Source organism: Mangifera indica, chromosome 12, assembly GCF_011075055.1.
Source record: "Mangifera indica cultivar Alphonso chromosome 12, CATAS_Mindica_2.1, whole genome shotgun sequence".
Lineage (NCBI taxonomy): Eukaryota > Viridiplantae > Streptophyta > Magnoliopsida > Sapindales > Anacardiaceae > Mangifera > Mangifera indica.
Window position 1 is genome coordinate 11,446,739 of NC_058148.1, and position 15,504 is coordinate 11,462,242.

Genomic DNA, 15,504 nt, shown 5'->3' on the forward strand with positions numbered 1-15,504 from the left:
TTTTAAATGTGAATTAATTCTCTAAAATAAGATGATATTATTAGAGTGTGACTTTAAAATTATTTAGATGCATGTGAGAGATGTTGACAATATAATAATTGAACTATTTATAACAAATGGATTCATTGAACCTTATATCGATGTATTATATATATATTTTTTAATAATTAGAGATCTCATTCGTATGATTAAAACTTAAATTAGATATTTTTCTTAAAAATTTTAATATTTTATCAATTTTATTAGATATTAAGTTAATTTATAATTTTTTTATATAAATTATGAAAAAAAATGAGATTGAAATAAAATATTGAATATAAAATATTTTAAAAATAAATAAATATAAAATATAAAATTAATTTATAAATTGACACAAATTTATGTTTGCCATGACAGTTAGGCAATCTTAATTAAAATCACAAGGACAAAAACTCTCTCATGAGTCCATGAAAGACCAAGAAAAATGTAAATATTATAATTTCGCCGACCCAAAAGGCCCAAAAGTTTTAGAAACTAACAAAAACACCCCCAAAGCTTCAAGGGTAAAGCAGTAAAAGCAGACGAAGACAGGCTAGGCAACCATTCAGGCGCTCCTCCGCCGTCCCGTTTCCGCTGCGGGGAATTCTGGGGTGTGTGACTGTGTTCCTGTAAAGGAAGTTTGTGATATAATTTTTTTGCAATAAAATTTTTTACTAATTATTTTTTTAGATATTTAGAATGGTAATAAATATATGCATATTTTAGTGCAAAGTTTAAATGGTAATTTGCTTCGTCTCTTAAAGTTACCATAATTGTAAATTTTTTTATTTACACTACAAACGTATTTACTTAAAATTAGATACTAATAGTAAATTTACTGCCTCCTTCTTAAATTTATTAAAAAAATCCTAAAATTTTCAATATTAAAAATGATTATTCTATAAATATTTTATTAAACAAACCATAGGATCAAAACTCTAATTTTTTTTTTTCAAATTACCCTTTTGTTATACTAGTTGTTTAACCTCCTTTCAGTAATTTAATATTCGTTAATTGAGTAACTTTAAATTTAATAATAAATTAAAACTCATTATAAATACATATAATTTTAACATTTGTCGTTTTATTTTAGTAAAATTATATCACATATTAATTATATATACAAATAATAATATATCATTATATAATTAAGTAATTTTAATTTATAGACAAAAATAACATTAAATCACATATTAATATATTATAATTTATACTCAATTTTGTATCTATTATTTATATATATAACTCTCCTTTAAATTGAAATAGAAAAAGAGTTAAAAAAATATAAATCATTTTCAATATAAAACTGAAAAAACTAACGACATTATTAATTTATGAAAATTGAATATAATTTTACATGTAATGCGAGTAGAGTAATATTTAAATCAAGAGAAAACAACAAAACATTAAAATTATGGATATTTATAATAAGTTTTGATTTAGAAATTAATGAAATATGTAAATATATAATTAAATTATTTTAAATTAAAAATAAAATAATATTTAATTATATAAAAATATATTATTATTATTATTATTATTCAATTTAAACTTATTTAGAAAATGTAGCATTAATAGGAAGAAAAATAATTTTATTTAATCATGACGGGTATATTTTTAACACGTCAAATTCAAATTTATTATAGAGCAAATTTGGAAATGATATAAACCACAATAATAGAACCCATAAAGTAAACACATTAACTCTCTCAACCTTAACCGCAGTTAAAATGAGACTTGACCATGGTTAATTATTGCACCTAAAAAATATTAATAAAAAATATATAAATAATAGAATAAAAGTTACTGTTCTTATCTCTCCATTTTGCAAACTCTGCCTTTTCCCCTCTCGCTCTTTCTATTACTGCAGCAAAAAGCTGAGACAAAACTGTTAATCTTCATTTCTCTCTCTTTAACCAGTTTCAGTCTCAGCATCACCAGACAAACTTCCATGGCTCAGACCATTCCTTGGTTTTCTGGTACACTGGTTATTCATTCATTTAATTCATTAATTTCCCACTTATGTTTCTGTTTTCTTTTTTTGTTTTCGTTTGGTTTTGGAAGTGTTCATGCAAGGTTACAACATGAATTGAGTAAGTGGGTTGCGCCTTGTTTTTGGTTTTAGTACGTAGAAGTGGTGAAGTTACGATTTTTTGGTTCAATGAAATTTATGACAAACAAGGCTCAGTTTTATCTCTCTTTCTTGTGATATTTCCCTTCTGGGTGTATCAAGTTTTTTTTTTTTTGTAGTGTGATTTACGATCATTTTTTATCTTGTTTAGGCCACGTTTGTGTGGCTCTAACTTCATGTTTCCGGATTTCTATTGATAATCAGTTCCCCCTTTTCCTAGCTTTACTTTAAAAAGTTGTTTTGGTTTATTTGTGTTTAACTATAGGAGAATCTCTCTGTGAGCTTGTTTTTAAAGCTAAACCTGATTATTTCTTCCTTTCTGTTTATATGTTCAATGCCTTGTTTGTGTAACTGCAGGCAGATCTGGGTTCTGGTAATTCTCTTGCTCATAGTTTTTCTATTTTTTAAAAGTTTTGTTTTGGTTTAGATTTTTTTCTGTTTGAAAGTTCAGATAAGTGTGTTTATTTGTTTTTCTTGAGACTAATTTTGTTGATTTTTATGACTAGGCTTTTATGAGTTTGTTTTCATGTTTGTGGTACTTGCTGTTTGCTTGTATCATTGGATCTTGCATTTATGATTTGATTTCTTGCTCTGTTTGTTAACTATATGGCTTGATTTCTTGCTGTATTTGTTGACTTTGCGGCTTTTATGGAAGTTTTTATCTCATTGAATTGGATTTATTGTGGAGGTTACAAATTCCGTGTATTGGCTTTATAATACTGATTTCATTTTGTTCTTTTCAGGTGTTCACCTTTGATCATCCTGAATTGGGAAATTTTTTATTTTGGAAGTCTTTATAGGGATTGCTTTGGGCTAATATTGTCGGAAAGTGAGATTTTTCAATACAAAATATCTGTTGTCGGTGCTGATTTTTATTGCTTTTAGTAATGGGAATCTTTGATGAGATGGGATTCGGTGGAAACCTTGATTTCCTCTCGGCTCCTCCCTGCGAAGTAGAGACAGTTCTGGAGCATGAACCAGAGGCGACTGTTGAGGAGTATTTAAGTGATGAAGACATGGATGTGGATGAGCTCGAGAGGAGGATGTGGAGGGACCGAATGCTTTTGAAGCGACTTAAAGAGCAGAATAAGGGTAAGGAAGGAGTTGTCAGTGCAAAGCAGCGTCAATCTCAGGAGCAAGCCCGAAGGAAGAAGATGTCACGAGCACAGGATGGTATCCTGAAGTATATGCTGAAAATGATGGAGGTTTGCAAGGCTCAGGGATTTGTGTATGGAATCATCCCTGAGAAGGGAAAGCCTGTGAGTGGAGCTTCTGATAATCTTCGAGCTTGGTGGAAGGAAAAGGTCAGGTTTGATCGGAATGGCCCTGCTGCGATTGCCAAATACCAGGTTGTTCATGCTATTCCTGGAAAGAATAAAGACTGCAGTGCAGATGTGTCCACCCCTCACACCTTACAGGAGCTTCAAGACACTACCCTTGGATCTCTCTTGTCTGCGCTTATGCAGCATTGTGATCCGCCCCAACGGCGATTTCCATTGGAGAAAGGTGTTGCACCATCCTGGTGGCCAACTGGAAACGAAGAGTGGTGGCCTCAGTTGCGTCTGCCCAAGGATCAGGGTCCTCCCCCGTACAAGAAACCTCATGATCTGAAGAAGGCTTGGAAAGTGAGTGTTCTCACAGCAGTCATCAAGCACATGTCACCAGATATTGCTAAGATCAGAAAGCTTGTTCGTCAATCTAAGTGCTTGCAGGATAAGATGACTGCCAAAGAGAGTGCCACTTGGTTGGCAATAATTAATCAAGAAGAAACATTGTCACGAAAACTCTATCCTGATAGCTGCCCTCCTGCATCTGCTGGTGAAAGTGGCTCTTTTGTTATCAGTGATACCAGTGATTATGATGTTGAAGGGGTGGATGATGATCAAAATGTTGAAGTAGAGGAGGTCAAGCCTCATGATGTGAATCTCTTCAGGTTCGGGGCAGTGGGACCTAGAGAGAGGCTTATGATGACACAACCTTTGGTTCCTCAAATAAAGGGGGAACTTGTTGAAACTAACTCAGATTTCTTTCAGAAGAGGAAGCAGCTGGCGGATGAGCCTCTTGGCATGGTGGATCAAAAGATGTATAACTGTGAGTACCCACAGTGCCCCTATAGCGACTATCGGCTTGGATTTCTTGATAGGTCCTCAAGGAACAACCACCAGATGAATTGCCCATATCGTAGCAATTCTTCTCAAGGTTTTGGAGAGACAAACTTTCAAATGAACAATGACAAACCTGCAGTGTTCTCTTTGCCTGTTGCTCAGCCTGTTCAGTTACCTCAACAACCTCAACAGAAGCCGCCAACTCCACTGGTGAATCTGGTTCATTCACAATTTAATGTATCTGGACTCGAACTTCCGGATGATGGGCAAAAAATGATTTCTGATCTGATTACTTTCTATGATACTAATCATCAGCAGAACAAGAACTTGAATCCTGGGGCTCTTAATGTCCCAGTGGGGCTTAATGTTATAGACGATCAAACCCAGCATCAACAGCACCCACATCAGCAACTACAACAGGAGCAGCAGCAGAAATTTCAATTTCAGCTGAATGATAACTTCTACAATCAAGGCGTTATGATGGGTGGCCATTTACCGGAGCAGCCCAACTTGCCCTCGGTTAACAACTCCATTTTCCCCCCAGCAGACATTCGTTTTAATCAGATCAAATCATTCGACTCTCCGTTTTACACCAATCCAGGCGATAATATTGCTGACTTCAGGTTTAGTTCACAATTCAACATGGCACCAGTCGATTTCACCATGGATTCACTTCCAAAGCAGGATATATCAACATGGTACGTTTGAAGAATAAATCTGACCCCACATCAAGCTCCTTCATTTAGTCTTCAACTCTAATACAACAAAAAAAAAGGGCCGTACACATTGGAGAAAGGTTACAAATAACACAGTTGTGCTCTTCTGGGTTAAGTGAGGCTTCTTCCTTTCACATTTAGTCGCAAGATATGTTTGCCTTACGTCTTCTGGAGACCTAGACATCTCTAGGTTGATTTCATGGCCATACTGAGTAAGGGGCTTACTCAATATTGCTGTTGAAGCTTAGAATCATTAGTTTCTTGTTGCTACAGTTGATATCGGCATGTAGTTTATAAATATATACACATGAACTTTGTATTATGTACACATAATCTTTAATATATGTTGTTTAATCAATATTGCTTTGTTATCGCTATTCGACAGCGTTGGGTATATCCTTGAATCTTATCTGATGTTCATGATAAAGTGTTGATCTGGTAATGCCATGGCTGCTGAAACGTGAACATTGGCCCCTTGCAAAAGCAAAATGGACCTACAGAATTTATATGTTATATGGGAAAAAAGCTTTGCCCACACGTGCACTTTAAAGGGTTACAATAATTTTTTTCAACATCCGCTCTCTTTTCTTAAGAATCGGATCACCTTTTCAAAGGGTGCCTGCCTACCGACGATAACTTTAAATGCTTCACTTTGTTTGAGCATTATAGCTCTATGATCCATGTCATCTAGGATACCCTGAGAAGGGGTAAGGTTACCTCATCGTAACTCCATAATTTGTGGAGAGTCTCATCAAGGCTACCCTGGGGAGGATGGTAACGTAACCCTTTGACTGTTTTTGGCATAGATTATTTAAAAAATTATCGAGTAAAAATTATTACTATATTTAATAAAACTGATATATATAAATAATTATTATATTTAATTTACGATAATAAAATTATTGTTGAAAAGATTATTACTATATATAAATTATTACTATATTCAATAAAATTGATAAATTTAAAAAATATTACAATAATATTTTTTAAATTTTTTTAAAAATAATTGGGATATTAATATTGTGTTTAGTTAAACTACTATATCTAACGCTATATATTTGCTTTATGTATTTTATAAAATATTTATTTATTTATACATTAAAAAATAATACGCATATTATTATTCATAAAAAATACCCCTCGGAAAACTTATTAAATGAAAGAAGATTACATATAGAAGAATTACTAGAAATTGAAACATATCTCAATTATAATAAAATTGAAAGCATAATTTAGGAATATTTTAAATCTGATTAGACATTTTCTAATGTTTGGGAAACGGTTTATGCAATTACTACTTTAGTCAAAGTTTGGCAGGTCTTCTAAGTTTTAAATTTTTTATTAGGCCAAAAGACTTATTCATTGACAAACTTTTTTTCCCGCGTCTGGTTAATTCATTTACAAACTTTTATCCGTTAATTTTTAAATTTTTAAATATTTATTAATTAATTATTAAAATTAATAAAAACAGTTGAAACTATTAAATTTAAGAATATAATTATTATTTAACTAACAATATTAAAAAATTAATAATAATTTATTTTTAAATTTTAAAAACTAACAATTTTCCTTTTAAATCTAAATTTTGAAAACCAATATTTTTGTTGAGAGATGACTAATTAAATATTAAGAATTTCATGATTAAATTCTTTTTATTTTTCTGAAATATTCTTAATTACAAACTCATTCAAAAGTACATAGTTGAATTCCTTCCTTATGAGGCCCACTAGGCCCAACGAACCAATGGAGCTACACCCATTACCTAATTGCATTTGTAAATGAAATGAGTACAAATTCGAGATATATTTCTAAATCAACATCTCAAAATATTCAATAAAAATTTGCTAAATGAACTCCATCCGACCCGAGACTATCCTTTTGAAATCGAACCCAAGATTGGGTGCACATAATATTGTTCAAGCACAAATGTCACCTTCATTCAAACCCAAACACCTTGAGCACTGATATCATGTAAGCAATGGCTATACCCCCATACAAGAGAAAAGGGGAGTTTTGTGATTGCTTTTAAGAAACTAACTCAAAAAGAAGATTAAACTGCCTACAAAAGCAACAATATGGAGAAGCAGGAAGCTCAAATGAGTCATTAAGAGTCCAAGATAAGGAATATGACAAATTATGTGCATTGTTCATTAAGTCAATGTAGGAGTCGTCTTCTTCACAACTTAGATGTAGAATATGACAAATTATGTGCATTGTTCATTAAGTCAATGTAGGAGTCTTCTTCTTCACAACTTAGATGTACAATTCAAGTAGCCAAAATGTTACACAAGAAATAGTGATATACATATATTTTTCTAGTTGTTAGAAATGTGATTAACCATTACCTAAACTACAACTAATTGACATCGATTAGCAGTAAACATAATCTAACCACTAACTAATTCCCATTTTCTGTCAATCCTCAACATTCATAATACTACATAAAATTTAGTTATTTCACCAAACCTTTATTGGCTCTTTATATATGCCACAAGCTTCTCCCCTCTGGCTTCACTCAGCCTGCAAGGAAAATGACAAAGATACTTTCACTTAAACATTTCAACAATCCTCAATAGCGTGATTATGTCAAAGATATTACAATCTAAATGACTAGGAGTTAACCACTTAGTTAGAAAAGTTCATCTAAATGTCTACACGCACAAATCATCTCATAGGTGAACTTGTATAGGACAAGCTGACAAGGCAAGATTAATATCCAAATATGTTGAACTGAATTTTCCAAAAACGAAATGCTAAAAACACTCACTTTTATTCTCTCATTATCTACTTTTGACACGTGTACAAGGGACAAGCTAGCCACTTCTGTTATTATATTACCAACTTGAAATTTTCTGTATCTCTTGTATACATTTCAGGAGTGCACAAATGAGGAATAGAGTAACTAAAAGAGTGTTAGCGACTCTTTCACATATCTAAGAACTGCAATATCAAATATCTTGAGATACACAAGCTTTGGGAACAAAGACACGAAAAACTGTAGCACCAAAGCAATGAAGCTGAAAAGAGACTCGCGGATAACAGCATATAACAAATATATAAAGTCATTAGAAGGATGCAAAGACAGGAAGAATTATTTTATGACAGAAAGGGAGGATGCTTAGGTAGGTTACTGACATACTCCAAAATATCTGAAAGTCACTGACAACAGTCACAACAATATATCATCTTTCAGCAGCAGGAGAAACAACAGTGACTCAGGTTTTCAGTTTGTTATATATAAATTCATGCAGATTCATATCTCCAGATGCAGAAGTATATTCTTGACATTTTAAGTCAAAAGTTGTAAATGCATGTTTCTCTCCTGTTTGTTCTACATTACTTCCACAAAATTGCCCTGGTACGGTCACAAAATCAAACCAGAACCTTAATTTGCCTTAAACTAAGCTACCTTCATGAAATTTTGGAACATATCTTTTATAGTACTTTCCTTTACATGATAGAACAATACAAAGCTTTTAACTCAGTTGCATCAGGAATTTAAGAGAACTTCTCTCCAGAAAACAGATATAAAGAATGAAGCTCTAGTGATTAGTGTGTAATAGCAACACTGACAATTGGTGAATGCAATGGAAAAGAGTATACTTACAACTTTCACAGTTGCTCACGCATGTAGGCCATTGATTTCAACATGGAACCCAGTGTATCTCGTGACACTTGGAATTTCACATCTGTTCCTCCTAAAATTGTCTTGGTATCTTGCAGCTGAGCACATAAAGAATCAGAAATTAGTTTAAAATATTAATTATTAAAATTACCTCATCAAAAATTGAGAACAGCTCACACAACCAAACCCAATTGATCAAATACCCCTAAAGCAATAGACACAAGACACAAGTCCCACTCATACATGAAGAGAGCTTAGTGTCAGTCTTCTTTGAATCTTAGAAAGGGAAAAATAGATGGTGCTCAATTTCTTAATCAAAGACTATAAGAATGAACAAATATTAATAAATTTGAAGGTATCTCCTTTCAACAAAAATCAGGTATAAAAATTAAACTCAAGTTCATACTTCCAAACTTCACACATATTTTAGTCTTTAAAAGTAAAAAGTTCACACCCATGTTCATGAAGCACATATGATTCTCACTGTAAAATCTTGTAGACCAATCAACTTCAGTTGTTTCAATTTCCACTTTGGCACAAAAAAGTACATACATAACTAGAAACAGAAGCCATTTACTAATAAAAAAATGTTGGAGCAAGGAGCATGAAGACTTGTCCCATGCTCAACTGAAGTCATATTTTACAACATATAACATTGATATAAGAGAGATACTGCAGCAACTTGAATGTGGCTCAAAAAACTCTTCAGTTTCAATGAGAAATTAGAGAGAAAATAGATATAATAAATATAAAAAGAGACAAAGACAGCTCTCAAAACGAGCTAATAAAATTAATTCTTGTAAAATTATTTGGTCTGTAATGTGAAATTGTGAAGAATCCAGATATTTCACCTGATAAATGTGGCAATGGTATGAGTATCAGCGCAAAGAATATTAATTTCATTACCAAAAAGGCTAATACCCATAACATAGCATAAGAAGACCGCTAAACAATCAAGAATGTGCCTTTTTTTAAAGCTTTGATAAACTTTGGAGCAAAATGTGGTACAATGTATCTCTTGAAAAACATAGTCCCTCTTCTATTTTTAATCTAATAAGCCTTCCTCACAATCTGACTCATTGCTGTCAAGTAAAGAAAGTCATTATATTTCCATAAATACTGCAGATACCTACGGAGTTACCGAACAATAGAGATAAAGCTGTCACTATTCCAGAAAATCAATATTCTGTCAGCATCAGCTGGTAACCTAATAAAGTCTATTATTCAGATATTGTAGCAAAGTTTCATTTTAAAGACTTATTAATGATTAGTATATGTTGGTGTTTGTGTCTGCTTTTTCCTTCCAAGGACTATATATATCAACTGTTTTACTTACTAAACAGTGTCTCTCTTAAAGAAAGAGTGTTCATATTTTTATTAAATTGAAAAGAATGCAGTTTTTCCCGCCTGGCTATGAAGCAAGAAAAAAGACGGGGTTTAGTGGATCATTCTAGCCCGTCAGTAGTTGCAGGCTTCAATCACAGATTTTTCATATTTTCCAGAGACATTAACCAACCCCTTAAACTCCAATCCCAAGATCATTTTATCTGAGGAACGAGAAGGACATAAACCAGAACCAAACATCCTTTTATTGTTTTTTAAGAAAAAAATCAGCACTTACATTGTTCACCTTAATACATTATCAACAAAAACATATATGACTAACAACCCCAACAAATTACAGAAATAATAGCATACAATCATTCCACTTAAAAAAGAATATATCAGAACTCCTAGGTAAAATTTGTCTAACTTAACACTAACAAGCTTCCAATTATTATGAATTTTAATGCACTGAAGCATAATTTTCTATTACTTGCTCTACTACCTCCCTGTTTCTCACTAATTCAACAAACTCAATATTCTGGATACTGTCCTATGCTCAATTAAACTGGTCTTGAGTTGAGATAAAATTCCCCTTATAGTGTTATTGCAACCAAATTTCAAATTTAAAACAAAATTCAGGTGATCTATAGTCACCTATATTATCTGATAATCTGAATTATATTGTAATAGCAGAAAGATTTGAAAAGTAACAATAACATGCAAAATAAAGCTTTTTCAAAAAATTGTAAGTGAACAATCCAGTTAAAAATTAACTAAAAAGAAAATGAAGACAAAATTCGAGTTTGCTACCTTCAGATTGATGACAGCAACCTTATTTGCTGGTGCTGAGAGTTGCTGGCTGATGTAGGCCATGGATCTCAACATAGGTTCCAGCGTGACCCTTGTTAGTCTGAATTGTACCTCAGTCTCTCCTGAAGGATTCTTTCCATAATCTTGCAGCTAAAGAAGAATTACAAGACATTTAAAATACATACACATATGATTCATATCAAAAGAAATCCAGTCCAGTCAAACTTGTTAACTGTAAAATGAGTGTAATTCATTTGAAGAAATATAGAAACATTTAAAAAAGTAATTATCATTGAAACATCTATGTTGACTGCATTTGTGAAAATGTTTGTTGGGGATAAGATTGATCTATTCCACATACATAAAGCACAGCAATGCATATTTGTTAATATAGAATAAATTTTCTCAGCTCTAAATATTAAGCAAATGAACTGCATCTCGAATAAATCAAATAAAGGTCTGAACAACACAGACAGTTAAGTTAATAAAAATAATCAGCACAAGGCAATGAAAGGCATGAATACCTTCAAGCTGATGGCAGCTACTTTACCACCTGGGCTTGAATTTTTATTCTCTATCACCCATGTCATGGACTTGAAACAAGTGAGCACCACCTGCATCAACAAACAATATTTAGATATTACCAACAAAAACACAACTCTAACTATAAAATTTATTGTCCTACTTCATACCGGGCTGTCAAGAGTGCTACACTCACGGTGAATAGACACAGGGGCCATACTGGGCTGATTCAAATCAGAAACATGAACCCCAGAATCATTCAGATTAAAGTGATGGTGCATTGTCTCTTGCCATGGCCATAATGATGGGACCATTTCAGGAACTGATGGAGAAGTCCTCTTGTTACTGTCTTCATGACTATTCCCAGAACCCTGAGAGCTTAGAGGTGTGATTTTAGCAACATTCTTCTTTACCAAAGCAATCTTTTTCCCACCCTCTCTTAGAGCAGCAATTGCTGCATTGTAAGTCTCCACGGCTATTGCCCCTTCTTCAGCATATTTGATTGCTTCTCGACATAGATTGTTGAAGCGTAAGGTGAGAGTCTTGATACCTTGAGTGTCTGCGTTTTGCTCATCCAGCCCAATCAAAGATTTGGCATTCCTAGTCCATCGCTTTAATATATAATGTTTTGGAAGGGTAAGAACATTTGTTACAGTGAAGACAGTAAGTATATGTCTACAAAGAATGCCAGAGTATTCAAACATTTGACAACTGCAAGTTGCATTCATCTCTGATACATTCAACGTGACTATGTAAGCCTTGTCATCATGTTCGTATTTTGCAACCCGAAATTTACTGACCACCCCATCACCCTCAATCTTATTTGCGGTATATACAAATGTTTCAACTAGTTCATCCTGAAACTTTCCAAATACTTTCTTGGTATAGAGGCTGGCTGCCTGTTGTTCCATTGGTGAGGGTGTCTTTAGCACTGGTGTGGTACAAATAGTATCATAATCTGCTTCTATTTCTTTTTCTATAGAATGCTCTAAAGCCCTTTCATAATGCTTAAAGAATAATGGTATGGTCGTCTGTTGATTCACAAACACATCAAAGAAGGAGTTAACACCTTGGTTTGAAGAAAGCGCAGCAAAAAAAGTGCCTCGAAAATAAACTGGGGCCCACTGTCTGCGAGCATTGTATACTGCATGAAGCCACTCATTCTTTAGGAGGTCATATTTCTCAAGGAGACAGCACCATGATGACTCAAAATCTTCAATTGTCTCAGAAAAGTTTATGCAGCTATATAGATCCCCATAGAGGGATGGATGAGCGAGGTAGATATGAGCCAGCCTTTCTTGGCCTTCTCTCAAGATATGCCACTTGCAAATGCAATGACGAGTAGTTGGCAACACCTGAGCAACAGCTACTTGTATGGCCCTATCTTGGTCAGTGGTGATAGAAATTGGAGGCCGATCATTCATTGCAGAGAGCCATGTCCTAAATAGCCATATAAAGGAAGATTCCGACTCATCTAGAAGTAATGCACAACCAAACAAAACTACATGACCATGATGATTAACACCAGTGAAAGGAGCAAAAGGGACCTGATACTGATTTGGTCTATACATTGTGTCGAAAAGAACCGCATCCCCAAAGTGACTATAAGCCATCCTTGATCTGGCATCAGCCCAGAAAACATTAGTCATGCGATTCTCATCATCAAGTTGTATTGCATAATAGAAGCCAGGGTTTTCAGCCTGCATCTTCTTGAAATAGTCAAGAAGATTTTGGGCATCTTTTCCTAGGGTCCTCTTTCGACTAGGAGATCTAAAATAGTTTAGAGGGGGAAAACTCCGAGCTGAACGATTAGATTCTACAGGGGAGACATTCCTTGCATGATTTGGTTCATAAGATACATGATTTCCATCCACCGAAACATAAAGATCATTTGAGATATCAATTGATCCAGAGGAATTCTTTGCAGCACCAGCAAAATGTCTACGAGGTCGAAGGTACTGAACCTTATTAGAGGTCGCCACAGAATGGTTATGGTCCTCCACAAATTTCGTCACAATCCATTTGTCTGAATCATTTCTCTCTATCCTAAGCATCGCATTGCAGCTTTCAACATTCTTTCTCTTAAACACTTCCCTTGAACATGCAAACTCCCAAGTTATAATGGGGCCATCTGGCTTAGCACGGGTGAATTGACCATTTTGTACAGTAAAACCAATACGCTTGGCATAAGCCTCGTACAAGGTCTTGGCAGCCTCTTCTGAATCAAATTCCATGCCAATGCTTGGTTTAGAGCTCTGATCATCATCACGATTTGAAAGGTCTTCCGAAGAATTTTCAGTTATAGGGTGTCTCTCAGACTTATCAGTTTCAGCATTTGTTGCTACACAGTCATCACCTTTTTCTCCGTCCACATCTACCACTGCAACATCCATCTTTGTTGCTTATTAGATATGAAAACCAAGACCGCCTTAGCACACTAACGGCACTGCCTCATGCTTATCCCAACTTTAGCAGAAGTCAAAAGAACCTTATCTAAAAAATATCTATCTGCAAATGTTCACACCCAAATGGAAAAAGATAAATGAATAAATAATTGTGGTAAAAGTTGAAACAAAAAGAAACACTTAAAGGCAGATTTTAAAGTCTATGAACACTAATTGCAGAAAACTAGATTTTAAAGTGCATAGCTGCTCAAATAAACCCCACAAAACAGGGAAACTGTTCTTTTCGCAATGCCAACAGTATATATCAACTATCTTAGGTGATCGCTCCACTCCAACACTCCTGACAAACCACAAAGGGTTTTCGAAAGGAATAGGAGGCTGCTTTTTGTTGCTGGGACAGAAACCTTAAAATTGGAAATGAAGGTATAAACTCCAAATCAATATTTTTTTCTATCTGCAACTTGTTTATAAATCTGTCAGTGTGTTCAAGTGATCATAGTTCATTGATTACAATTCAAAAAATACAACATAGCTAGAGGCCTAAATGTGATTAATCATATATATTTCAAAATCAATTCAATTTTGACGTATCCTAGTGATAGTTATTAGAAAAACAAGACAAATTACTTCATCAGCGATACTCATGCACAAATTCTCAAGATAACTTCAATTAAGTACTAAAGCTAAACTACGCTATATATTTTCACTTTTCAGAAACAAAAAATAGATCCAATTCTCCTTTCTAGAGCAATGAAAACACATCAAGAAATTGCCAACAATGCAATGCCAAACCATAATCTTACTTATCACATAATTAAATTAAAAAGTAGTAACTACAAAATTAAAATAGAACAAGCGGCAAGATTAAAAATGGCCCACGAAACGATTCCTTACAAATTTCAAGAACAAAACTTTCCAAGTAAATGTTAAATCCACACTTTTGTTTCCAGAAACAAACAAAATTCCATTCAAACACAAACAACCTTCACTTCCCATTTCAGCATCAACATCTCCAAAGGAAGAAACTTTTCAATCATTATCCATAAAGAACAAGAGCTCACCAAAAAACAAAAAAGAATTTAAAAAAAAACTAAGAAAAGGGGAAAAAAACTGACCTAGGTATGAAAGTAAAAGAGGTGATAAGTGAATTGAAATGAAGTTGGAGAGTGTTGTTGAAGTGGGTAAGTAAGGGGGTCAGGGTTTTTCAGTAAAAAGAGAAGATTTTTGAAGGTGAGTTGAGTTCAATTGAGATGGGAGTCGCGCTTGAGAAGATTGTTTTGTCTGCGTGTGAGTTTTGTTTGAGTAGGACCCGTCGAACCCAGAAATGCTATCAACTCCTTTCCTGTTAACACCCTTTTTTTTTTTTTTTTGCACTTTCACCCCCACCGGGGATAATAATGATGTAGTCCCTCGGGTTTGGTGTAATTTTAAGGTCTGGGCTTCAAGAATTTTTTAAATAATTTTGGTTCCGTCACTAACTTATGGCCCCTGAAGTGTAAGCTTGGACAAATGCGGTTCAGTTTGGCCCTGAACCATATGTACCATATCGCATAAGTTTAAGAATCCAAACATGCTGAGTACAGAAAATTGGTAGGCTATGTGGCTCATTGGTTTTATGTGGGCGCTTTTTGATACTTCTAGAAGGGTTTATAAATCTTTTTGGTAATTTTAGAGGCAATTTTTTTAAATATTTAAAAATATAAAAAATAAGGATATGGTTATATAATCGGGCCCCAACCTCTGGCCTATACATAAAATCTGGCCTACTTGGGCTTTCTGTCAACTCATTGGTCTATTTGGGCTAAATTTTATGGAATATCCTTATTTTTTTTACATTAATGGCAAT

General features: G+C 33.8%; 2 protein-coding genes across 4 annotated transcripts; one reads left to right on the plus strand and one right to left on the minus strand.

Moving 5' to 3' along the window:
• Nucleotides 1-1,829: 1,829 nt before the first annotated feature.
• On the plus strand, nucleotides 1,830-5,328 carry LOC123192498 (ETHYLENE INSENSITIVE 3-like 1 protein). The gene is made up of 2 exons (XM_044605081.1): nucleotides 1,830-1,997; nucleotides 2,893-5,328. The coding sequence occupies exon 2, from the start codon at nucleotides 3,037-3,039 to the stop codon at nucleotides 4,960-4,962; it is 1,926 nt and encodes a 641-aa protein (XP_044461016.1). The 5' UTR covers nucleotides 1,830-1,997; nucleotides 2,893-3,036; the 3' UTR covers nucleotides 4,963-5,328.
• Nucleotides 5,329-7,160: 1,832 nt separating this feature from the next.
• LOC123193273 (protein FAR1-RELATED SEQUENCE 3-like) lies at nucleotides 7,161-14,977 on the minus strand. 3 transcript variants are annotated; one of them, XM_044606145.1, is made up of 6 exons: nucleotides 14,774-14,977; nucleotides 11,424-13,761; nucleotides 11,256-11,345; nucleotides 10,732-10,881; nucleotides 8,578-8,693; nucleotides 7,161-7,490 (listed from the first exon to the last, which is right to left on the minus strand). In XM_044606145.1, exons 2-5 carry the CDS (start codon nucleotides 13,644-13,646, stop codon nucleotides 8,583-8,585), a joined length of 2,574 nt encoding a protein of 857 aa, XP_044462080.1. In that variant the 5' UTR covers nucleotides 13,647-13,761; nucleotides 14,774-14,977; the 3' UTR covers nucleotides 7,161-7,490; nucleotides 8,578-8,582. The 3 variants fall into 3 exon arrangements, with proteins under 3 accessions (XP_044462080.1, XP_044462083.1, XP_044462079.1); XM_044606148.1 differs by having other exon boundaries at nucleotides 14,642-14,977; XM_044606144.1 differs by having other exon boundaries at nucleotides 14,553-14,977.
• Between the last annotated feature and the right edge of the window lie 527 nt (nucleotides 14,978-15,504).